Source organism: Anabrus simplex, chromosome 11, assembly GCF_040414725.1.
Source record: "Anabrus simplex isolate iqAnaSimp1 chromosome 11, ASM4041472v1, whole genome shotgun sequence".
Classification (NCBI taxonomy): Eukaryota; Metazoa; Arthropoda; class Insecta; order Orthoptera; family Tettigoniidae; genus Anabrus; species Anabrus simplex.
The window spans coordinates 105688497-105715112 of record NC_090275.1 but is presented as its reverse complement, the minus strand read 5'-3'; the positions used below and the strand labels follow the sequence as shown (position 1 = coordinate 105715112).

The window sequence follows — 26616 nt, the reverse complement described above, 5'->3', positions numbered from 1 at the left end:
AAATGCTAATCGAAATTTAATTCGAGCTAGATCCAGTCTAAACTCAGCAAAATCGAGAATTAATTTACTGGAGAAGCAGGTTAGAAATACACAGGAATTTAATTATAGAGATAACGAACACCTTAGTAAGAAGGAAAAGATGATAATCGATACCATGCTTAAGAAATGCCAGGTGAAATCTTCTACTGGAATGAGGTATAGCAATGAATTCATTTTAGAGAGTTTATTGTTGAGAATAAAATCACCGAAAGGATTCCGTCATTGTCGGCGACATAACCTCTTGCCACTGCCCTCAGAAAGTCACTTGAGAAAACTTTGTAAAGGGCTTAAGTGCCCTTATGGAGTTAATTCGCATAGCATAAATGCTATTTCAGATTTTCTTAAGGATGAAAATGATAATTCACGTTATGGTGTTGTTATTTTTTATGAGGTTAAGCTAAGAGAAGAAATCAAATTCAATAGTTTTTCCCATAAAGTAGATGGATTAGTTGATTTAGGTGAACACACGCCAGACCTCCAGAAGAACTTGCTTGCAAATCACGCTCTAGTGTTCATGTTCGTACCTTTCATGCATAACTGGGTACAACCAGTTGCTGTTTATGCATGCAGAAATACTACTCCAGGAGACATTCTCGCAAAAATTGTAATACAGGTGATTTTGCAGTTAGAAGAAGCTGGGGCGAGGGTAGTTGGATTTACTTGTGATGGTAGTCAGACAAATAAAAAGGCGTGGAAATCGTTAGGAATCAGTGGCAAGACAAGTTCTCTACAACCTCACATCATTAATCCTGCAGATGTTAAGAGAAAGATCTGGGCTTTTTCTGACTTCGTGCATGTATTGAAATGTATAAGAAACCACTTTCATGATAAAGTAGAACTTCACTATAACGACAAAATCATTAATTTCAATTTCTATAGGGAACTGTTCAAAGAAGATCTATCAGGATATGCTGGGCTTAGAGCCTGCCCCAAGCTGACAGTTGCTCATTTAGACCCATCATCGTTCCAGAGAATGAATGCTAGGCTTGCCTTCCCACTTTTTAGTGACAGTGTTGCCAAAGGTATGAAATTTTATCGCGCAGTGGAACTGGCAGGATTACAAGGTAGTAAGGACACTGAAACATTTACCAGTGATATAAATATTGTTGCTGATGCACTAAATGCATTCATCCCTTCTCAGGCTCTTCGTAGAGGTTCACCTTCTCATACAGCTCTTGTTAATTTTCTTCAGACTTTGAGATCTACTAATAACACCTTTGCCTCCAACAGAACCTTGGAATCACTAATGGTAACCCTACAGAGTACTTTGGAAATGTGTGAATAGCTTTGGGAAAGAGGTTGTAAGTATGTGTTAACAGGAAAGGTCACCCAGGATCCCTTGGAACGGCACTTCGGAATTATGCGTTCTTTCAGTTCAGATGATCATCCATCGACAATAGATTTCCTTCATTTTCATATACTTCAATAGTCCGACTCGTTGGCTGCATGGTCAGCGTACTGGCCTTCGGTTCAGAGGGTCCCGGGTTCGATTCCCGGCCGGGTCGGGGATTTTAACCTTCATTAGTTAATTCCAATGGCCCGGGGGCTGGGTGTTTGTGCTGTCCCCAACATCCCTGCAACTCACACACCACACATAACACTATCCTCCACCACAATAACACGCAGTTACCTACAAATGGCAGATGCCGCCCACCCTCATCGGAGGGTCTGCCTTACAAGGGCTGCACTCGGCTAGAAATAGCCACACGAAATTATTATTATCTACTTCAATGTGTCTACGTCCCTATAAAGCAGGCTTTAAATGTAGGAGGTAATTGCGAACCTAAACGGGAGACGATCTTGACCTCGTATGTTAATCAGATACGTATGTTAGCCCGGAATGTGGAAATTCATAATGAGACAGTGAAACAATCAGTGGAAACTTCCATTAAGCAAAAAATCGTGGTTCAAGATGCAGTAAATATCGAAGACTGGGAAAGCTCTGTACCTGAATTTGATAGCGCTGTTCGAAACTCTTCGATTGAGAAGTGTTTAGTGTATCATTTGGCTGGGTACGTTGTTAAGCACTCTTCTAAATTTATTAAGTGTTCGCTCTGTGCCCATTCTTTACGTGATAATAATCAAAGTACATTTTCAGTTCTCTTCGAAATAAAAGACTACGGTTCAAGCAATAATGAAGTGTTTTTAACGCGCCCTTCGAAAAGTATATGTGACATTCTTTTCAAGGCCGAGAAAGTAATTAGTGAAAAACTGAACTCAAAATCGATGTGGAGCGAAATATTTTTTGATTGTATCGATTCTTTAGACAAAATTTCATTTGATCCTTCAGGCGCTGGCTGTTGTCTTCAACATGTTATGGATATAATTCCCAGACTTGTTTATCATTATCTGAAGTGCCGATTTTTCTTCAGAATGAAAGAAATCCGGCGAGATTTACAATCTCGAACATCCGCCAAAGCTTCACGCAAGCTTTCGAAAGTCCAGTAACCGACAAACTGAGATGGCAAGTAGAGTATTACCTTTAAATAGTTCATGGGTGTTTGTTTTAATATGCTATGTACGCACGAGTAACTTGTGCTTTTCTCTACACGTGATGAAGGTCGTAGCTGTTATTTCCATGTATGATATTTTTCCATTGTTCTCTGCCGTGGTAGTTTAATTGTAATCTCTCATTTTTTTTTATAAAAGACAGTGTATATACTTATCAGTTACGGAGTAATACGTTTCCTGTGTCACCATTCCTAAGACCAGCTGATCGGTATTATGGAGCTACCACACTCTAGCGCTGCCTGGCGGGGCGCGCCTGAACTCGATGAGTCATCACACTCGGTTCTTATATTCGTCATGGTAGCAGTATATAACCCTCATACCAAATTGTCCAAAGATTTTCTAAAATGTTTAGAATATCTTTGGAATAAAGGTGGTAAAACATTCTGTATTACTGTTGGTTACTATAATACACTGACTGACAGAGCAAATGCAACACCAAGGAGGAGTGGTTCGAAAGGGATGAAAGTTGGGGAAAAACAGAGACGGCACGGACGAATAATTGATGTTTATTTCAAACCGATATGCAGGTTACACAATGCGCACGGCATCGACTCAGTAGGATGTAGGACCACCGCGAGCGGCGATGCACGCAGAAACACGTCGAGGTACAGAGTCAATAAGAGTGCGGATGGTGTCCTGTCCTCTGTCAACCATTTGCCACAGTTGGTCGTCCGTACGAGGCTGGGGCAGAGCTTGCAAACGGCGTCCAATGAGATCCCACACGTGTTCGATTGGTGAGAGATCCGGAGAGTACGCTGGCCACGGAAGCATCTGTACACCTCGTAGAGCCTGTTGGGAGATGCGAGCAGTGTGTGGGCGGGCATTATCCTGCTGAAACAGAGCATTGGGCAGCCCCTGAAGGTACGGGAGTGCCACCGGCCGCAGCACATGCTGCACGTAGCGGTGGGCATTTAACGTGCCTTGAATACGCACTAGAGGTGACGTGGAATCATACGCAATAGCGCCCCAAACCATGATGCCGCGTTGTCTAGCGGTAGGGCGCTCCACAGTTACGGCCGGATTTGACCTTTCTCCACGCCGACGCCACACGCGTCTGCGGTGACTATCACTGACAGAACAGAAGCGTGACTCATCGGAGAACACGACGTTCCGCCATTCCCTTATCCAAGTCGCTCTAGCCCGGCACCATGCCAGGCGTGCACGTCTATGCTGTGGAGTCAATGGTAGTCTTCTGAGCGGACGCCGGGAGTGCAGGCCTCCTTCAACCAATCGACGGGAAATTGTTCTGGTCGATATTGGAACAGCCAGGGTGTCTTGCACATGCTGAAGAATGGCGGTTGACGTGGCGTGCGGGGCTGCCACCGCTTGGCGGCGGATGCGCCGATCCTCGCGTGCTGACGTCACTCGGGCTGCGCCTGGACCCCTCGCACGTGCCACATGTCCCTGCGCCAACCATCTTCGCCACAGGCGCTGCACCGTGGACACATCCCTATGGGTATCGGCTGCGATTTGACGAAGCGACCAACCTGCCCTTCTCAGCCCGATCACCATACCCCTCGTAAAGTCGTCTGTCTGCTGGAAATGCCTCCGTTGACGGCGGCCTGGCATTCTTAGCTATACACGTGTCCTGTGGCACACGACAACACGTTCTACAATGACTGTCGGCTGAGAAATCACGGTACGAAGTGGGCCATTCGCCAACGCCGTGTCCCATTTATCGTTCGCTACGTGCGCAGCACAGCGGCGCATTTCACATCATGAGCATACCTCAGTGACGTCAGTCTACCCTGCAATTGGCATAAAGTTCTGACCACTCCTTCTTGGTGTTGCATTTGCTCTGTCAGTCAGTGTATAAATAAATTAGAACAGAGTCATATATCTACTGAGCTTCAGAATCGCTGTGGGTGTTATAATCAGAGTTCATGTAACGCTGTCTTTCCTACTAGAATTTCATTGACAACTAGTACACTTACAGATCATTTTTACGTAAACAGAGTCTGCAAATATAAAATATATAACATAATAAATGATCTGAGTGATCACAATTTGATAGATCTTGGATATTAATATTACACCCAAAATGAATACACAAAGAAATTATGTAATGCAACCTACAAAATATCATATCCCATCTATGGAAAAATACATGTCTCAAACGCCATTAACAATAAATGAAGAGGATAGCTCGGATATCATAACAAATAAATTAATAGCATATTTTAAAGAAAGTACGGTTTTAGTTAAAAATGAAAGTCCTAATCTAAATAAGAAATTTAGACCCTTTTGCCCATGGTTTACTTCAGAGCAGTTAAATCTAATCAAACAAAAAATAACTTACATTATAAAATTAAAAGACAACAGATGAGATTTAATATGGGATGTGGCTATATTTCACAGCAGTTAATACATGACTATAAAGAGATCTAGAAAATAATTATTATATGAATAGGTTAAACAGCACAAATAATCAGTGGAAAATTATTAATAATATTTTAACAACTAATAACTGTAACAATGAAGAAGTAAATGATAAGTTGGTGACTGAGTCTAGTCAAATTTCTACTATATTTAATGACTATTTCACTGATATGGGTCTGTCTTTAGCTAAGAACATTCCTCAGTCTAAATACCCTCACATTGAACCTGGCCCATCTAATTCCTTATTTTCAACCCCTAATAATGAAAATGAAATTGAACAAATAATTAATAATCTTAAAAACAGTTGTAGTGTAGACTGTTTTGGTATTAATAATATTCTTATAAAGAGACTTTCTGAATTTATTATACCTCACATCACAAAATTAGTTAACAAATCTCTATCAGAGAGTAAAGTACCACCCAAACTTAAAATCGCCAGAGTTGTACCAATCTATAAAGGCATGGATAAATTTAATGTAAGTAATTACAGACCAATCTCGGTACTACCTCCTTTATCTAAGATTTTAGAACAAGTGGTTAAAAACTTATTGTTAGATTTTTTGTTAAATAATAAATATTTTTTATCAATTTCAGTATGGTTTCCTACCTCACTCGACTACCAGTAATGCTATTGAGGATATTATTATTAAACTACAACAAGCTTTAGACTCTGGTGTGTTAGCAGCTGGTTTATTCATAGATCTTAAAAAGGCTTTTGACATAGTTGATCAAAAATTTTATTACATAAATTAGAAGTAGCAGGCATTAGAGGTATTGCATTGGATTGGTTTGTTGATTACCTCTCTAATAGGGAGCAGTTTGTTACATGTAATAATACTCAGAGTAATGTAAAAGTGATCTCAATTGGTGTGCCATAAGGTTCTGTGCTGGGGCCTTTATTGTTTCTTACCTTCATTGATGATATTGGTTACCTTAAATTAAATGGAAGACTATCCATTTTTGCTGATGGCGCTAATATTTTTATACAGGCTATAGCAATCATGAACGTGAACAAAATATGCAGCAGGATATACGATTACTTGAAACATGGCTTAATTCCAACCGATTAACGATAAATCTAACAAAAACAAACTACATAAATTTTCACAAACCTTTATATGTATTAAATTTGGATAAAAATTTGCTTTTCTTCAGTCACAGAATAATGAAAGTGCACAGTACTAAATTCTTAGGACTGATTATAGAAGAAAATCTGTCGTGGAGTAATCACGTGGAGACTATTTGTAATAAAATTATCCCTGTGATTGATATCCGCAGTAGATTGCGATATAAGTTCTTTCGTGGGTTGTTGAAGGGTATTTACTATGCTCTTATTGAAAGCCACATCTCTTATATGATACATGTCTGGGCATGCTGTAATAAAGACTTATTTGAAAAGGTAGAGGTCCTTAGGAAGAGAGCACTAAAAATAATTTTCAAACTGCCCATTCTGCCACCGACTAAAGATGTGTATAAACATTGTAGTAGATTATCACTTCCAAACCTCCGCATAAAAGCTTCTATAAATATGATCTATAAAATTCAAAACGAAATAGTCCGCTCGAACACATCAGTAATTACCAAATCACAGATTCATAATTACGAAACAAGAATTATTTATAATATTCACTACAATCAGATTCATTCTACTAGTTATGGTCAAAATTCTCTTTGATTTTTTTCTATAACCATGTATAACTCACTTCCAAAAAATATAAAAATGTTACCAACTTCATCTATCTTCAAGAGTAATGTAACTAAATACTTGAAGTAGTATGGTAATTATGGTTAGGAAACTTTGTCCTCTCGTATTTATTACATCATATTAAATTATATACTTACTATATTTATTTTGTAATTACATTGTGAATATAGCTGCCATTGTAATTTATATTTTGTATTGCACCAAGAAGAGCCTTGGCTCCGGTGCCTCTATTGAAATGAAATTAAAAAAATAAACAGTGATAAATACACTTCCGGTTGGATAGCCGTCATGGCAAACCAGGAAAACATTGATAAATAAAAATGTAACTTATAACTGTAGCAAACATTATTAGCATTCAATATCCAGTTCGTAAACAAACCAAAAATAACAAAGACTATAAAGGCACTATCCAAAAATCATCATTACATTCTAAAAGTCTTAAAACCATACAAATTATAAAAGAATACTGAGCCTTCCTTCGTCAATGAACCAACTCAGTCCCTGCTTTCTAGTGTCGCACTGGAGACCTCTTTTCAACATAATTCCTGAGGCAGTGGTTAGCAATTGCTATCCGACGAGGAAATGCTGCCAGCATTATGGGCTCGTTTTTGGATAACGCTCCACTGGACGAAGTCTTTTAAGGCTCGCTCCCACCTAATGGAATCGAATCGAACCGAACAGCTGACATTTCCACTCGACCGCTCACATCTAGCGGAACAGAATCGAACGGGATTCTACGGGAAACTTCAGGCTTGCAATGGACGGTCTGATAGGTGTGAGGAGGCAGAAACTTACGAGAGATAGGAGAAGTTTCTGGGTACAAGAAATTAATAAGAGAGCCAAACGGAGAGTATTCAAACTTATTTGAATGTTTATTTGCGCGACGAAGCGAAGTATCGACGGTAGGCCTACTCAGAGTTACTTTATTGCAATTTCAACAACTATTTCATATAGAATTTTAAAAAGTTCAATTTTACATGAAGAAATGCTACTTCAGATGTGAAATGGGAGTCCGTGATCATTTTTAAAACAACTTTAATGCAGTAGATTGTGTTCCATGGCAGGATGAAATTATTAATCGAGGTAGCTTCAAAATTATTTTTTTACAATTTGCTTTACGTCGCACCGACACAGATAGGTCTTATGGCGGCGATGGGATAGGAAAGGGCTAGGACCGTGGCCTTAATTAAAGTCCACAGCGGAGCTATTTCGTTTAAAGTAGCCTACTATTTGTTAGGAACACATATACGACAGTTTTAAACATAGGGAATGCCACTTACAAAATCGTTCACTGTAAATATAATAAACACTTAAAGATGACACTACAACTCGGTCGTCAAACCATCTGTTCTGTATATTCCGAGTGCCCTGTAATGGCTAGGAATGGCCCACTCAGAAAGCTGGAGTTAAAAGAGAGGTAGATCCTGAGGAGGATATTAGGACCAATCAGAGAGGAAGGAGGCACTTACAGAATCCGACATAATGATGAACTGTATGAACACCAGGAGGACATCGTCACGTCTATAAGGAAAAGGCGCCTGACCTTTTATGGACACTGGGCCCGTCTGTATTCCAAATGACTCACCAACAGGATACTAACAGTAACAGGAAGAGGCAAAGCTTCTAAGAACAAATGGATCACGTCAGTTAAGTCGGATATGGAACACCTAGATATCCCACTGGGACCGACTACTGTTCCGTCAAGCCATCCGACACAGAGTTTTCCCAACGTCCCTTACAAGTAAGAAGACTACAGGAACTAATTGGACAGAGGAGAGAAAGCTGGCTCATAGTCAGCAATGAAGGAGTATTGGAAGAAGAAGAAGAAGAAAGCAACAACTTTTACCGAAGAGTAGATACGAGCCCCGTGGTCCTCAGTAGGCCTAAACGACAAAGAAGAAGAAGAAGAAGAAGAAGAAGAAGAAAAACACTTAAAGATACTTCCCATATGAGATGTGATGTCAATTATCGTACTGATATACTGTACGTGGACTCCAAAATAACATGATTTTGTGATGAAGTCAACAAAAATTATGAATTAAATTGTACCTATACAGACTACAGTAACCTACCACAAATTTGAATATTCTAATAAGTTTGGATTTTCATAACCTTGCTTATTTCCTCCCAGGAATTATGTTTTACGTTGTTGCAATAATGCTCGTGGGTCTTGTAGTAGAGGAAATCATATTTTTGAATTAAACTGAAGTTTTTCCGTGTCTAATATTAATACGTTTAATAAACTATCACGAAACAGGACGTTCCCGACCGTATCCAAGAAACAGTTGACATTCCAGCTGAAGCTGATCCATATTTGCCGCCAAATGATAGTCAGAAATATCTCGACCAGACCATCTACGAAGTTGCACGAATCTTGATAATTGTGTTCGATTCCGCTCCACTGCTCGAAAAATATTCTTGGCAGAGAATCCTGTTCCGTTCGGTTCGATTCGATTCGACTCGTGGCGATAGCCATCTCTAACTCCCATTTAAACACTTGTTAAAAACAAATTATGTTCGGTTCGATTCGATTCCGTTCCACTAGCACTAGGTGGGAGCGAAGCACCAAGGAAACCTTGTTCGAATTATTTCATTTTGTAAATTGAATATGTATGTAATTAAATATACATACGAAGAAAGTTTACATACTATTAAAATGACTAAGCTTTTATAAGTAGATTTTAAGCATGTCGCCACTTTCTTTGTAAATGGCACACAAAGACACTACAGATGTAAGTTATTGAAGACATGTGTTGTTACAACATTTTAAATATGCTTTTATTTTTACTACTGTGTTTAACTTTCATTCTTTCCAAGGGTGAAGACGTCCTCAAGAGCGACAAAACATGTACCTGTAACTTTCTGTTAAGATTAAACTTTGTGAGTACCGGTATTGCAAAAGTGGAACATTTTAATGATAATATCGTAGAACTGTTCAAAGTCGGCAATACGGGCTAAATATGACATATTGTATGTAGTGTTGACTTCTGGCATGGAGACATCTTTAAATTCTGTCCTATACTGAGTGTCACGATAAAAAGACTGATGAAAGGAATTTGAAATCACACTGGAAACGTACAGAAAACATAGCTGCATTGCGCGTAGAGCTAACAAAATGACATATCTGCAAAGATGGGAGATCATAGGACCAACAGGTAAGCAAATTATCACACAAAACAAAATGGTTTTCAAGATCGCTGGTGATCGTAGGTAATAAATTTCATACTAATCCGCATTGAAGAGCAATATATTGTAAAACAAAAGGTAAAGGTTTCCACCTAATCAATACTGTTTGTTGTAAGCTTAAGAAAGTTACATATATTTGTTGAAACTAGTTTCGGTCTTACCAGAGACCATCATCAGTCAATATCAATTTTAAGGCAGGACATGAATAGATAAAATGAAGCAAGCATGAAATTCAATGTAAGACAAGCAAAGACATGAAAAACACTCATCACAATCACATGTCCTGTGCCAGCTCTCAGCTTACCTCCAATTTGAAGACTGCACCTTTCAGAAGGCCAATGTGTGAGTAGCAACATCAAGTTTACATGTGTGAGACTAATACCTGTCCTGTTGACAAAGGATGGGACACAGATGAGGACCTACCCGATCATAGGCACCATCTTGAGCGCCAGAGCTTGGCTCAGACAGAATCCTGCTCCACCTGTAGCAAATTTGTACGTGATTCCTCGCTATAAAGAAAGAAACAAGCAAACAAGATGCTTAATATCCAGTTCCAGAAACAACTGGTGCTCAAATTAAGAGGAACTTACATGGCACTTCACGAGTGAGTTCACTCTCATTGGTAAAAGCTGACAAATTGTCCCACAACTACAAACAAATGTTATACGTTGGAAGTACATTTAGTTAAACATTTTTAACCTCTGACAACCGCCCCCAATACTTAACTTTTCACCAAAAGGTGGGGGCGTGGTTATAATGAAAGATTCAATCATATTCCGAATGTTCAGCTCTTTGATGAAAACCTATTGTTTAAAGATTACTATTACTATTTCTATTACTATTACTATTATTATTTCCTTAAATATACAGGTACAATCTAGGAGTGATAGATGGATAAGGGACAAGCCCCACATACACGGAAGTTACTCCATCCCCTTCGAAATTCAGCTGACAAATGAACAGAGATAGTCCAATTCTACGAATTTGAAGGTCCCCAAGATATTAAGTTCAGAAACCAAGTACTCCCTTATTGTAGCAGCAAAAATACTTGGGAATAACGTTAGATAGAAGTCTGATCTTTAATCAACATATCTTGAATGTGGCTTCGAAATTCAAAACTAGAAATAATATTCTACAAAATATTGCTGGAACTAATATTCATATCTTACGATCCACAGCCTTATCCCAACCACATTCTGTTGCTGAATACTGCTGTCCAATCTGGATCAATAGTGTTCACACCAAGATAATAGATGTATAACTCAACTAAGCTATGCGAATAATAGCGGGATGTGTTCGGAGTACGAACATACTATGGCTACCTGTTCTCAGCAATATTCCACTTCGAACCCCAAGAAGATCAGAGGCACTTCCAAAGGTATAGAAACATATTCAACAGGATCCAGAGCTACGCATTCACCAAGATATTCCACAAAAAGAACACCAACGCTTGAAATAAAGGAAACCACCATAGCGCACGGCAGTTAACCTTGATAGATCCTCCTTCAAAGTTAACAGTTCATGGAAAATACAGTAGAAGCAGTCTTCAGTAGTGAATATTCATCTAATTGAAGACCCATATAAGCGAATACAAGGATCCGACCTTCCCGGACGTCAGTGGAGGATCATCAACCGAATTCGAGCCGGACAAGGCAGATGTGGATATCTGGTACACAAATTGTGACTGTTGTGCCTTCTTGCAGACTGTCCACCACATTGTCGCTGACTGTCCTCTTCGTGCTTTCAGAGGAACGATAACGGACATACATGAGTTGAAGCAATAGAACGGGTCGGAGAACTAGACCTAGAATTGTAAAAATTTTTTTTGCTAGGGGCTTTACGTCGCGCCGACACAGATAGGTCTTATGGCGACGAAATTGTAAAATTGTACGAGCTTATGACTGTCACATTTGTCTACAAACTTTGTATATAGGCCTATGTAAATAACTTCATACGATAAATAAATAAATAAATAAATAAATAAATAAATAAATAAATAAATAAATAAATAAATAAATAAATAAATAAATAAATAAATAAATAAATAAATAAATAAATAAATAAATAAATAAACTAACTCCATCCCCACATGTGTGTTTACATAAACTCTACTGAATATTTACAGATGTACAATAGAAACAATACACTACAATACACTCCTAACACTGTACTCTTCGAATAATCATTATCTTGATTTATGCTATACATATTAAGAGCAGAAAGACCCAGTAATTTATACCCTCACTCATACCTGTGTATATAAACTCTCCCGGGCTAAACCACTTCCACACCCACACTTGCGACTTTCAAATATTTGTTTACATGTGTTGACACTTGCTCCAGAGATGGAGCAGAGGAGAATCACTCACCATGGCGGGATTCTTGAGTAACTTGAGTGGGGCCCGCTTTCCCAGGTACCAGTCCTCCTGAGGACTGTAGTCGGCCAAGAAACGGACGAGCCGCGGAATATTCACGTAGTTGTCGTCATCCACGTGACAGAACCACCTACAAGTACACAACATCCTCGGTAAAACCACTAGCTTCTGGTTGCAGAAAATACGGAAAAATTAGACTTTTATACCAGTTTTCTTATTAACCCTTAACTATATTCCAACATGGCCGCTAGCTGCTGGTGCAGAAAATACGGAAAAATTAGACTTTTATACCAGTTTTCTTATTAACCCTTAACTATATTCCAACATGGCCGCTAGCTGCTGGTGCAGAAAATACGGAAAAATTAGACTTTTATACCAGTTTTCTTATTAACCCTTAACTATATTCCAACATGGGCGCTAGCTGCTGGTGTAGAAAATACGGACAAATTAGAATTTTTACTTTTTTTTTATTAACCCTTAACTATATTCCAACATGGCCGCTAGCTGCTGGTGCAGAAAATACGGAAAAATTAGACTTTTATACCAGTTTTTTATTAACCCTTAACTATATTCCAACATGGCCGCTAGCTGCTAGTCGCACGCAAACTTTCTCTAGCAATAATCGTAAATCGCAGGCGATATAGCACTTGAAGTGATAAATGCGTTATTAGATTCGTGCTGAAGCTAAACGTGTGCAGTTAACTATCAGTGTTCTAATAGTAAGTTTTAATAATGGCTGTTAAGGAGCTTCCCCAAGCAAGCCAGCAGCACGGTGTCAGCATACAAGTTCTCGTTAAGCAGACCATAGCCGAACAGTTACAGCCCGTAATGTTGCAGCTCCAGAAACTAAGAGCGGAGTACAAGGAAACTGTCAAACTCTTACAAGATCACCTTCTGACTAAGGAAAGGCAACTTGTGAAAATCAAAAGTGACTTTAAAATCCAGCAAGATGAACTGGAGCAATACCAGCGGCGGCAATGCATCCATATTTTCGGCATTCCGGAAAGGGGAACATTCCGATGTCACCACATTACGCATTGCCAGAGATCTTGGTGTCAACCTTGACCCTAGGGACATGGACAGGAGCCATCCCACTGGGCGCGAAGCCACAGCCCATAATAGTGAAATTCGTTTCCTACTGGAAGTGGAGTGAAATTATCCACTAGAAAAGAGGACTTAAGGGAACGACGGTCACATTAAGAGGGGATCTGACTGCAACAAGGCTCGCAATCCTTAAGGAGACAATTTCGAGTTTTGTTGTACGCCAGTATGAAGCATTCATGGAGTAAGTAATACACAAATAGGAACAAATAAGTGTAAAGTGTGAACTATGATACAGTTAAATGAACTAAAGTGATACGAGGGAGAAAGGGTCACAACAATTTATTTCGTAGTTTAATTTTAGAGTTATCTTTGTAGTATGGAATAAATTTTAACTTTAACTTTCTATTAGAACGAAATTCGTAATATAGTTTACTTTTGCTTGCCGTAGTGGTAGATTGGTCTTAGTAGGCTGGGTCCAGTGGTGTAATTTCGTCGTATTTATTTCCACCTACATTATTACTATATTGTCATTATTGCATCAATCGCTGTAAATTGTTATTTCCATTTCAATTATTGTCATCATCATCATATAACTGAGAACAACCTACATAGAACATATACATTGATGAAGGTGGAGAAACTGGATTCAACTGCGCTTAGTCCGTCTGGTAACGAACTTGTGACAAACGAACAGCGCCCCTCCTCATTCCAAACATTCCTCAAAACCTTTCACTTAATCCACTCTCCCCAATGACCCTGGAACCAGCTGTGCAGGCAACACACACCAACTGTCATCTGAGTTTTCTTGCCAGTCTCTGTCGACAAGGGACACCATTAACCACCAGATTACTCAGTACAGTAATACTTTACAGATTTGCCATATAAACGCTCAAAGCCTCCTGGCGGAGGCGCAAATTGGCGAAATTAGAACCTTATTTATGCTTCCCAGTTTCCACGCAATGTTAAGTTCCGAATCCTGGTTAAAAACACACCACGCAATTGAAAGATTGCAACTGGCAGGTTATACATTGCCTCGATCCGACAGATTAAATAAGCCCTCCCGGCGCACCGCTGCATATGTTACGATCAGTCTATTACCTCAAATAATCTGTAGGCCCCCATATCGGTACCAGGGGAAACCTGAGTCTGGTAACGAACTTGTGACAAACGAACAGCGCCCCTCCTCTTTCCAAACATTCCTCAAAACCTATCACTTAATCCACTCTCCCCAATGACCCTGGAACCAGCTGTGCAGGCAACACACACCAACTGTCATCTGAGTTTTCTTGCCAGTCTCTGTCGACAAGGGACACCATTAACCACCAGATTACTCAGTACAGTAATACTTTACAGATTTGCCATATACACGCTCAAAGCCTCCTGGCGGAGGCGCAAATTGGCGAAATTAGAACCTTATTTATGCTTCCCAGTTTCCACGCAATGTTAAGTTCCGAATCCTGGTTAAAAACACACCACGCAATTGAAAGATTGCAACTGGCAGGTTATACATTGCCTCGATCCGACAGATTAAATAAGCCCTCCCGGCGCACCGCTGCATATGTTACGATCAGTCTATTACCTCAAATAATCTGTAGGCCCCATATCGGTACCAGGGGAAACCTGAGTCTGGTAACGAACTTGTGACAAACGAACAGCGCCCCTCCTCATTCCAAACATTCCTCAAAACCTTTCACTTAATCCACGCTCCCCAATGACCCTGGAACCAGCCGTGCAGGCAACACACACCAACTGTCATCTGAGTTTTCTTGCCAGTCTCTGTCGACAAGGGACACCATTAACCACCAGATTACTCAGTACAGTAATACTTTACAGATTTGCCATATAAACGCTCAAAGCCTCCTAGCGGAGGCGCAAATTGGCGAAATTAGAACCTTATTTATGCTTCCCAGTTTCCACGCAATGTTAAGTTCCGAATCCTGGTTAAAAACACACCACGCAATTGAAAGATTGCAACTGGCAGGTTATAGATTGCCTCGATCCGACAGACTAAATAAGCCCTCCCGGCGCACCGCTGCATATGTTACGATCAGTCTATTACCTCAAATAATCTGTAGGCCCCCATATCGGTACCAGGGGAAACCTGAGTCTGGTAACGAACTTGTGACAAACGAACAGCGCCCCTCCTCATTCCAAACATTCCTCAAAACCTTTCACTTAATCCACTCTCCCCAATGACCCTGGAACCAGCTGTGCAGGCAACACACACCAACTGTCATCTGAGTTTTCTTGCCAGTCTCTGTCGACAAGGGACACCATTAACCACCAGATTACTCAGTACAGTAATACTTTACAGATTTGCCATATAAACGCTCAAAGCCTCCTAGCGGAGGCGCAAATTGGCGAAATTAGAACCTTATTTATGCTTCCCAGTTTCCACGCAATGTTAAGTTCCGAATCCTGGTTAAAAACACACCACGCAATTGAAAGATTGCAACTGGCAGGTTATACATTGCCTCGATCCGACAGATTAAATAAGCCCTCCCGGCGCACCGCTACATATGTTACGATCAGTCTATTACCTCAAATAATCTGCAGGCCCCCATATCGGTACCAGGGGAAACCTGAGTTCACATTACTGGAAATAACTGTCATTGAAGTAAAATGTCTTCTGAATTTTTATGCGATCTAAAAGACTCAAATACAAGATTCAGTCACCGATTGTTCAAACATAATCGTAATGGGCGACTTCAACATAACCCTTCATGAACATAACTCTCCATAGACAACCCAACCTTTAATTTATTTAAAGCTTGCATCTTAACGTTTCTCCTCTCAGTGCTACACATTACACAGACACATCACACACCTTGATTGATCTCATTGCCACTAATCATCCTGAATTAGTTCTTCACCACGGTCAAATTAATGTCCAAGGTATATCACGGTAAGATGCTATATTTATGGCCTATTCTATTAAAAGTCCCAAGTTCAAACGGGAAATAATTTAATATGGAGATCTACGAAGAACTGATAAGAATAAACGTTTACAAGACGCAGTTGCAGTGCCATGGCGGGACACATTTTAAACTTAAGGACATAAACGAATGAATCAATATATAACTAAGCTGCACGATAGATATGCACCAAAAAGAAGGGTCGAGTTTCACAGAAGCCAGCTCCCTGGCTCTTAGATTAGATTAGAGCACTAATGTCTGGACGCGATGCTTCTTATAGACGACTTTGAAAAAATTGCACTCCTGACAATCTTCTTAACTATAATAGACTGAGAAACGCTACGACCCAATAGATTAGAAACGCGAAACTACGACACGCTCACAGTTTATTTCAACCAAATGCTTCAACACTGTGTTGTGGAAATCAATAAAGAGCTTTGGCATTACCAAAACACGAGACGACGACGAAATAAATATACCCTTGGAGGGAAAACTGAACGGTTATTTTTCATCAAACTGCACATTAAATGCAGCCCAGGAACAGGAAGCTGTAGACGGGAACTACGCAAAGACGCGAACAGATATAGGAAACTTCTACCTCCGACCAGCAACCCGCTCACAAATAAGATTTGCTGTAAATCGGATAAAATCAACGACGGAAGGAAATGACAGTATAGGAATAGAGATGATGCTATATTATGGCCTATTCTATTAAAAGTCCCAAGTTCAAACGGGAAATAATTGTTTAATTGTGCACTAATTAACATATTTAACTCTTCTTTTGTATACAGCACATTTCACGAAACATGGAAAGCGGGCATTATGCATCCTCTAAAAATAGGAGCTTCCCCTTCTGAACTATCTGACTACAGAGCCATTTGCATACTTTTTGTTTTATCCAAAGCACTAGAGTTCATCGTTCGTAGACAAATAACAGACTACATGACGACCTACAACTTATTTGACCCACTGCAGTCTGGTTTTCGTCAAGCACAAAGTACTACAACGGCACTACTGAAGGTCACAGAAGACTTGCGGGAAGCAATGGACAACAAGAAAGTGGCAGTTTTAATTCTAGACTTGAGCAAATCTTCTAAATCTGTTGACATTGACATTTTGCTCTCTAATTTGCATTCTCTCCCTTCCCAGGCAAACCTCTCCTTTGGTTGTTTTCGACCTGCACGGCCGGTGGCAGTGTGTTAAAGATAGGACAAACAAATCAACTTGGCGGTCTGTGCAATGTGGTGTACCGCAAGGGTCGGTGTTAGGACCCTTCATTTTTCTACTTACATTAATGATATTTCCCAAAACCTAACACACTGCAAATACCATATTAACGCTGATTATGTACACATGTACTTCCGCACATCTCCATATCTAAATTTTCGGCCATAGAAACAGTCCGTCAGGAACTAACATCGTTTTTATTGTAGGCCTTTGAGGTGTGGTCGTACATCAGACCCAGCAAAAATGCAAACTATCACCCTTGGATACTCGAAACTACTCGCGAAGATCAATCGACCACAGATTCCATCTGTAATGTTATGTAATACCATTAATATCATCAATAAATTCCTAGGCTTTATTTTCGATGATGACATGTCATGGAAAACGCATATTACGAACATCACCCAGAAAACATTCTGAGCGGGTAAAAATATTTATTTCCTGTAAAACTCAAAATATGCTGCTAGAAGCTCTGATGTTTCCTCATTTCGACTATTGTGACGTGATTTAGAGAGAAGCTGGACGCAAGTTATTGAGCAGATTACAACGTGGTCGAAATACATGTGTGAGATACGTCTGTAACCTATGGTACAATGATCATGTAACTTCTACATATAACCACCTATCCTGGTCCCGACTAGAAATCCGTCGCACTGTGCATACCCTATGCCATCTCCATAAAATCCTTCATTCTTCACAGCCATTTTACCTTACTTCATGTTTCAAATGTCTCTCATCCTATCACAGTCCTAACACTAGATCTGATGATAATTCCATCCTTGCACCACCTACCCATACAACTGCCATTTACGATAATTCACTCACAGCAATTGCCTGACGTGAGTGGAAATCCCTTCCCGAAAGTATTAGAGGGATAAGCGCTATTCCTACTTTCAAAGAAGCACTTTGGAGACATTTTATGAACCTGTAAGTATCACATGTAAACATGTTACTCACCACTATTCTATTATAAGAGATAAGTTTAAAATTCTTAACCGTTTTATTTTTCAAATTGTATTAAATTTTGTGCACTAACCCCTTTTTACATCAAGGATATAAGTTTTACGAATTTTTCCTTTTATTATATCGAAGTATTATTCTATTATTATGAATTTAATTTGTATTTAATGTAATTAGTGTACTGTAGTACAATGTAATATAATATGTATATTTCAGTTCCTGGTTAGATGGAAGTGAAGGCCTGAAGGCGTTAATCTTGCCTGGTAAAATAAAACATTACTAAACTACTAAACTGAACTATATATTCTCATAAATTACACAGTGTGTAATTAAAATAAAACATAAGCAGATAACAGCAATATTAGTGCATCAAAAATGATATTACTTGTAAGGTTTTTTATGGTACGAACATGAGGCTTCGGAAGTTTCTGAGTAATCAGAGACTATGACAGCGATTTACACAACTAGATCTTAACCGTAGTGTTCGTGTAAAGAAGCATATTAAAAGGTGCTTAGAATATTAATCACTGGCAAGATAGAACAAATAGAACTCAGAGAATCAGAGTATACGAAGCGTTATATGATTCTGTAATGATAAAATGTGGGGTCCGTCACGGCAGTGTTATTGAGCCCCTATGCTCTCTTATATATATGACATGAGTTAGGATCTGAAATCACTGACAAAATTAAAACCGTATAGGATTCTGAGCGACTGCAAAACGACCTCGACAAAGTTGTTAGAAGGACAGCAGGCAATGGTATGATGGTATTAAAAACAAAATTACAGACAAAGAAGCGACTACAATGAATGGCACTTAGACCTAGTCAGTGTTACATTGAAATCTTCTCCCAGGAACTCCTGATTCTCCTCTAACCTGTATCACACGGCCAACCATACCAGTTTCTTGCCGCTTGTTTTTACACATTGATCAAGTTTGCGGCACTGGTATCTCTCAGTGAGCCTAGTTTCCTCCTGCAAACGCTTTTTACAGGCGTATTTTAGTCAAATATTTTGATATTTTCGTAACTTGTGCTAAATTTCGTCTTACTAACTGTTATTTTTCCTCTGCTGTTTTCTTTCAGATTTCGTAGAGAAAAATCTAATGACACCTCCCTTGCCCCTGTGCGACCTCTACACGACAAATACGCCACCTAATACCAGACTTTCGACCGCCATAGGCAAGACGTCATTTGCATTACGTCATATCCATCTACCTAAAGCCACTCTTGTATAAATTCCCTTTTTGCGTTACGTGAAAAGCGCCGCATGGATTTTTTTTATGCGGAGACGTACAACACACTACAGTTCAACAGTATCTCTTCGCAAGTGTCATTGTGCTCTGCAGAAGTAGGAATACTGGAATAAAAATATTTGAAGGTACTGCCTGGATTAACGTAATCTAATCATAAATAAAACTGAAGAAGTTAATGGTGATGTGCTGTAACATTCTGTTCTATCACGCAACAGAATATCTAAAGAAATATTTGATTCCAGTATTACGAATATTTCTGTTCTCCTGAAATATAGGAGGCACCGAAAAAAATACCGAAAGTCGCTTATAAAGTGCAAGTACATCATTGGAATTATGGTGAGTATGGCTTTCTCATTATTCTGATTTTAACATATAAAAATGTCTATCAAACACAAATTTTCACATTTAGGAAGGGGACAAAAGTGTGGATCTAGGTCTGATAAACTTCTAGAACGTGGAAACATAGATGATGTTTTAGTAAAAGCAGCTGGTAGTGCATTCCAGGGCAGAATCATTAATCACATTGTGTGGCCTCCACGATCTCCTAATCTAACTCTTTGAAGTACTTCCAGAGAAAAAGCTTGGCACAGTAAATGCCTTTAAGTGTACTTACTTGTTGCCACTCTTGACGAAAGTGTCAAACTCTACAGACATTTTACAGCAGAGATCGTTCCTGAAACAAACACAACACCACAGTTTTACAAAACATAATATGCGATAATAACGATAGTAAATTAATGTTCCTCCTAAATACGAGGCATGCCTTTCTTATACTTAATATTTTTGATACTACTTTTGAAACTTTACCTTACAATGATTCGTGCTAATGATATCGCTCTTACTGAAGGAGAAATTGTAGCTTGCAAGAGGCCTTACAGTTTATGATCGAGAAGATAAAAATTATTAGGAAAACCGAAGTTATGAAATGCACCCGTGATGATAATCAGAATGTGAAAATTTGTAGCAAAAAATAAAAATCATAGTCTCATAACATCAGTTGTACGGTGTCAAAAAGGAATTGTAACAAGAATATCACAAGAAAGGCAAGCATTTAAGACATTTGACATGTAAATCCATGCCGTTAACAACTCAGGAGATATTTATACAAACATAGTATAGTCTGTCCCCACAAACGTCTCGGTAATATGGACTCTTAGAAACGCTGAGAAGAACAGACTAAGAGCATTTAAGATGGAGAGGTCTTCTTCTTCTTGTCCTTCTTCTTCGGATTTGACGAACTTCACTGACGCGCTACGTCTATCCACCAGTCTTATATATAATAAAGAGAAAGTTTCGTGAATGGATGAGGATCAGACGATTCCATAAGTATATTCTTCCCAATTATTAGTACTAACTCTGGAAATAGCTTAGAGACACAGGGATATACAGAGTTCTACCTCATCACGTCAGTGTAACCCACCACGGTGGCTTTCTATTCTAAACACAAACAAGACCGTGTCGACATATAAGGGGCTTCATGTTAAAGATGAATATTTGTTTCCGATAAAAATTGAGATAGTACTGTATATTGTCCGTCTAAGGGGTGGGATATAGAACAGGGCACAAAGTTTGTGAAGGAAGTGGGAAAGTTGTACCTATCCTAGGATGTAAAATTCGTTTGCGGATTGATTCGGGAATACACTACGTACTTGAGATATTTGAGATGTAGTTTTTACACCAAATTACTGGAATTCAGGATCTTAAGTTTCGACTATAAGCACAGACGTTCTCATCCTACAAATGCAACAGAAATATAGGCTAAGGTTTCTTTACCTACATACAAAATCAGAATATCTTGTATTGCAAACTAAAACATATTAAAACATGGAAAGTCAGCTGGACATACGTTCAATAGTCTGAAGTACATTTCCTCGTTATTGTGGACAGGGCCGATAGAGAAAGAATATTATTTTTAAATTCTGAGCAATGTACAGACAAAACTCTTATCATATATGTATTTATTTATTTATTTATTTATTTATTTATTTATTTATTTATTACCAGTAATTACCGTTGCCACAGTTAAATGTAATTGTTAATTATATCCAGAGTACTGCCAAAATTGTTGTAATCAACATATATTATGGGATATAAGACTACAACAGGTGGACCTCTAGGATTGTTCACTGGAGACCATGGGGACACAAGAGAGGCATTGGAAGACCCCTGAAGAGATGGCTCGACGACATAAAGCTGTTGGCTGGAACACGCTGGTTCCAAGTGGCTCAAGACCGAAGACGATGGAAGCACATGGAAGAGGCCTATATCCAGCAGTGGATTGAAATAGGCTAGAAAAGAAGAAAGAAGAAGAAAGAAGATAAATTTTGCGAATTGCTTGGTCAGAGGGGAAGAGGAATGCAAACATATCTCCTTCTAATAGAAGAAAGATACAGCCTCTTTGATGCTACTAAGAAAAGGAAACTGAAATTATTGACCACTCGATAAGACATCCCAAATGATGCACCACACTACCTGAAGGCAGAATACCCTGAGGAATACCTTGAGCGGGATTTGTCAATGGCATCAGACAAGGGCGCAGACGGACGGACGGACGGATGGATGGATGGATGGATGGATGGATGGACGGATGGATGGATGGATGGATGGATGGATGGATGGATGGATGGATTGAAAGAGGAACCGCCTGTGATCTGTTCGGGAGACTGTACGGCGTGTTTCATCAGTTTAAAGTGTGCGTGTTGTGGACAGTGATTCAAAGCTTTCTGCTGGAGTGCTCGCTGCAGCTCGCTAAGACACGACCACGACGTCACGGAACATGTGGACCACACGTCAGAGAGAATCATCTGGAAGCTTGTTCATATATCCGCTTCCTGATGGAATATTAACAAATGGAAAACAAGACCGTATAGCTGGCGATAAGAAATAGCTAGTGTTCAAGTTTCAAGTTGATAGCCGTATTATTTGAGGACATATTGAGATTTTAATATATCAGGTAATATCAATGACGTTTCCTCTCAGGGTCAAGGTCTGGTACATAAGGCGAGCCTAAAATCTCAAACGACACGAGGACGAGTTTGACTGTGCTAGCGAGAACACGTACGTGTCTTTCGCTTCGCTGTCCTTCTCCTCGCCAGGCGCTCTGTACTTTCTAAGTGCTAGCCAGGGAACTGTAGTTGTTGGTACACTTCCGAAAGAGCTTTTGTCAGAGCTGAGCACTTATCAGTGCTCGCTTTTTCTTTCTCTTTCAGGCTTTCTTCTCAGGAGGACTACTGCAGCCAGATGGAACAGAGGAAGCCGAAGAAGTTGCGAGGGAGTTCGGGCTCATGGTCCGGAACCTCTTCAGCCGAGTGCCACCAGCGACGGTGATCAGCACGGAGCCGGAGACCCCAGCACCCAAGCCGGAGCTGGAGCAGGAGGCGCCGGAGATCGAGGTGGAGTCTGAATCCTACAGGGACGGGTGCGACCCCCCTAACGTCTTCTTCTTCTTCTTTTCCGAGGGCTAAACGGACCCGGAGTGTGAGGCTCTGCTGGTGTACTACAGGCCGGGGCGCCCTGTATCTTCTGAACGGGGCCTAGTCCTGGACAGAATGCGGCGTCCCCGCCACGGAGGCAGGATCATCTCGACGACCATGTCCGTCGAGAGCTTCCTACCAGGAGGCCTCATCATTAGGCACCATGACCAGGAGCGGATGCGCGACGCGGAGAAGGAACTTTCTTCTCTGTTCCAGGTCATCCGCCTACCAGGGAGGGACTGCGTGCCAGGGACGAACGTTTGCGCCCTCAGGAGGAGGGCCGAGACGGAGACCAGGGAGGCCATCACCCAGACGCCGAGAAAGCTACAGCATAGGGCGGTTAACACCGACCTAGACCAGGCCACCCAATCGGAGACTGACGACGCCACCACCCAAGTGGTGCACGCCGTCCCGCGGAGCCGCGACTACGCGACCCAGGCCGAGCAGTTCGGCTCTTGCCAGGTGGACGCAGACCGAGGTCCCGAGCTGGCCAGCGGTGATGTGGACGAAGTGGACGCAGACCAAGGCCTACCAGAAGGGGCCTATCACCCGGGCGCAATCCAGGAAGGCGCCCGGGACGGTAGACGGCAGCACAGCAGCTGAGAAGGACGCCCCCTGGCGTTCTGAGGCTGCTGTCCAGGCCCGGCCTCCCATCGTGTCTGTCGAGATGCAGACATCGACTTGCGCTCCACAGGATAGGGAACGCAGTCGGGCGTCAGCACAGACTGACGCTACCCCCACCAACCAGGAGGAAGAAGAAGACGGCGACGCAGCGGAGACACTTGCTACCCCGGGGTCACCAGGCCGGGAGGAGGGCCGCCAGGAAGTGGCCTCTTCCCCTGACGAGAAGAAACCCCCGGGAAGAAGACGACACCCCCGGACGAGAAGGAAGAAAACATTGCCGGCCTACCAGGACATCATCTACCGAGGAGCCAATCAGAAGAGGACCTCAGCGGGTACAAGCAGTCAGGTGAGATTGAAACGTCCCCCTCAACAGTTCTGCAGTATTTTCGCTGTCTGAGGTGGGGCCACCGGCAGGAGAGGTGTGGGCTCTTTGTGAGGTGCATCCGTTGTGGGGGTGATCACCACTACAAGGCCTGCGCAGCACGTAAAGAGGCGCCGGTGTGCGCCAACTGCGCTGGGGGCCACCCGGCCTCCCACCGCAGTTGCCCTGTTTACCGGGCCATGGTGCAGGCAGAGAGGAAAGAGGCCCGGCGTCATGACCCACCCCCATGCAGGAGCCCCCCGTCCAGGCGAGCTTGGCCTCATTCTCCGGGATCGGAGACTGGGTACGAGGGACCCCAAGGAGGCTTCACAACCGGCAAGGCCCGCTAGTCACGGCAGTGCCCAGACGGACTGATCCCCTAACGACTGGAATGACGAGACTACGGTTCATGGCTGGTGCATGATACCTATTCTCAACTAACACTACCTCTGGACTTTTCCAGCCCACATTCTTGCATGTGATATCAAAAGATGTCAGGTTTCACATGTAGGCGCTTTCTATTTTCTGCCTATGTGGTTTTCCCCTGAGCCTTCAATACCACGCCTTAACACCACCTTACTAACACAAACCTTGCCTGTTAATGCTACTAACGTACAAACAGGCAGGTACTCCAGTAGTACCATTTCCCACTCTTCCCTGCTATCTCTTTCTTCTTAGAAATGAATAACATATCGGAGGCCATGTAGACTGAGTCGATGGTCACGCGAGGCGAGCGGGCTTCGGGTGCCCTACCGAAAAAAGATCAAACGACACAGTGACCAACAGCAGCGACCGGTGATGGTGTGCTGCACGAGATCGTACCGGTAATTGTGTGACTTAACTTAGTGCGTGAGTGCCAAGTTCCGAACTTCGAACTCAGTACCGGAGGTACGGTCGAGAACTTTGATAGCGGTACAACTCTACATTCTAAAGTTTCCCGTCCTTTCTAAAGGACTCATGTGGAGCATTCGAACACTTAAACATGTTGTGTGGCTTACTTATAAACATAAGTGTCAATACGTTGGACATTATTAATTTATGCCGTGTGCTACAGAACAGTCAATAAAACTTATAATTTAAGGAGGCAAATTTACATGTAGAATTTCTGCAAGTAACCAACTAGTTAGGACTTTGCTTATTTAAGTTACGTGCAAATTAGTTCACTGCCTGACCCCGTAGGGAAACGGGACAAGGGTTGGACAAACAACAACGTGCATATTAGTTCACGCAATGGGGCATAGACTACGAAATCGAATATTAATACTTCTTGGTGCTAGATTTACAGTAGACTGTTTTCTTAAATTTACGCAAGGGAATATAGACTGAATCTCACATCATCATTATGTATGAAGTAGAATGCATTGACTCTGCTTAAACTTTTCGAACTGCATTAAAACTTGCAGTCGGAATATAATGCATTCAATGTATCGTGAAGTTTCGATCACCTAATTAAGTGGAACCTTGTTTCGAAACCATTCCGAACGTTACACTTGTTAATTCGGAACAGACAGTGCTAAATCATTCGAAGTGGCGTGTGCAACTTTGACGCCGCATGCGTAATTCAACCACCCGCATCGTCATGAGAACTTCCGTCGATGGAGGCGTGGTAGCTTCGGGGGATGCGTGGTGATGGTGTTCCAGTAATGGTGTTGCTGGTCGCCGGTGGACATGGTGCTACGGACCTGTAAGGACACAGGCAAATTGAGCCAGCACTTCAAAAAGGTGATATACATCTGTGTTATTAAAGAACAGTATGAACTGCGACTTATCATTTAATTTTCCAGTCTACAAATCACTTTTAATCTTTCAAGCAACGTTTTCTTATAGTGACTTTCAATATGACTTTCGAACTCATAAGTAATTTCAAATCCATCAAATAACTTACAATTTTATAAAGCCAGTATAGCATTAAGTCATCCCAACGAACTTGTTAATGAGTGGGGACTTCGAAGAACATTTATAGTAGAATTGAGACTTAATCACTCCATAAAATAACTTTCCAGTGAATTCGAACTGTTTTTAATTTCACAATACGTCAACCAATTAATTGTTTCAAGAGTGAACTTTGGTTAGTTTCGATAATTTTGAAGTAGGCACTTCAAGAATGAACTTTGTTTGTTTTTATAGTCAATCAAACTGACTAATTCTTAAGAAACTTAGTATATTTTGTCATTTATTTCCTTGGAATTGAGTATTTGAAACTTCAAAATGAACTTTACTAAAATCAAACGTTTATCACTAGTGAAATTTATCATAAAAATTAACTCTATCGGCTTTTAAACATCAAATTTTGATGCTAGTTCAATTTGACAATGATTTAATAAAGCAACAGGGAACCCATTTACATTTGCTAATATTAATAACGTTTATGTGGCCCATATATGCAATGTTTATTCCCTCTCTGTACACTCTCCTGATCTAAGACCGCACACGCCCTGCGTACTTCTCATGCTCCATTACACGCGTAATTTAGTGCGTGTCAGTTACAGTATGCATACGCGCATCACAAGAAAACGACTGAAGGGAATTTACAAAGGGCACTAGGAAAGTTTTGCAATGTGAGC

The 26616-nt window shown here is 40.9% G+C and overlaps 1 protein-coding gene across 1 annotated transcript in view; it reads right to left on the bottom strand.

Moving 5' to 3' along the window:
- LOC136883389 (fringe glycosyltransferase) overlaps window positions 1-26616 on the bottom strand; it is a 294226-nt gene that overhangs the window by 113706 nt on the left and 153904 nt on the right. The window contains exons 6-8 of the mRNA XM_067155661.2: window positions 20208-20267; window positions 12190-12325; window positions 10244-10329 (exon numbers count right to left, since the gene is read on the bottom strand). Of these exons, the coding sequence (XP_067011762.2) occupies window positions 10244-10329; window positions 12190-12325; window positions 20208-20267 (282 nt within the window). The remainder of the gene's footprint in view (window positions 1-10243; window positions 10330-12189; window positions 12326-20207; window positions 20268-26616) is intronic.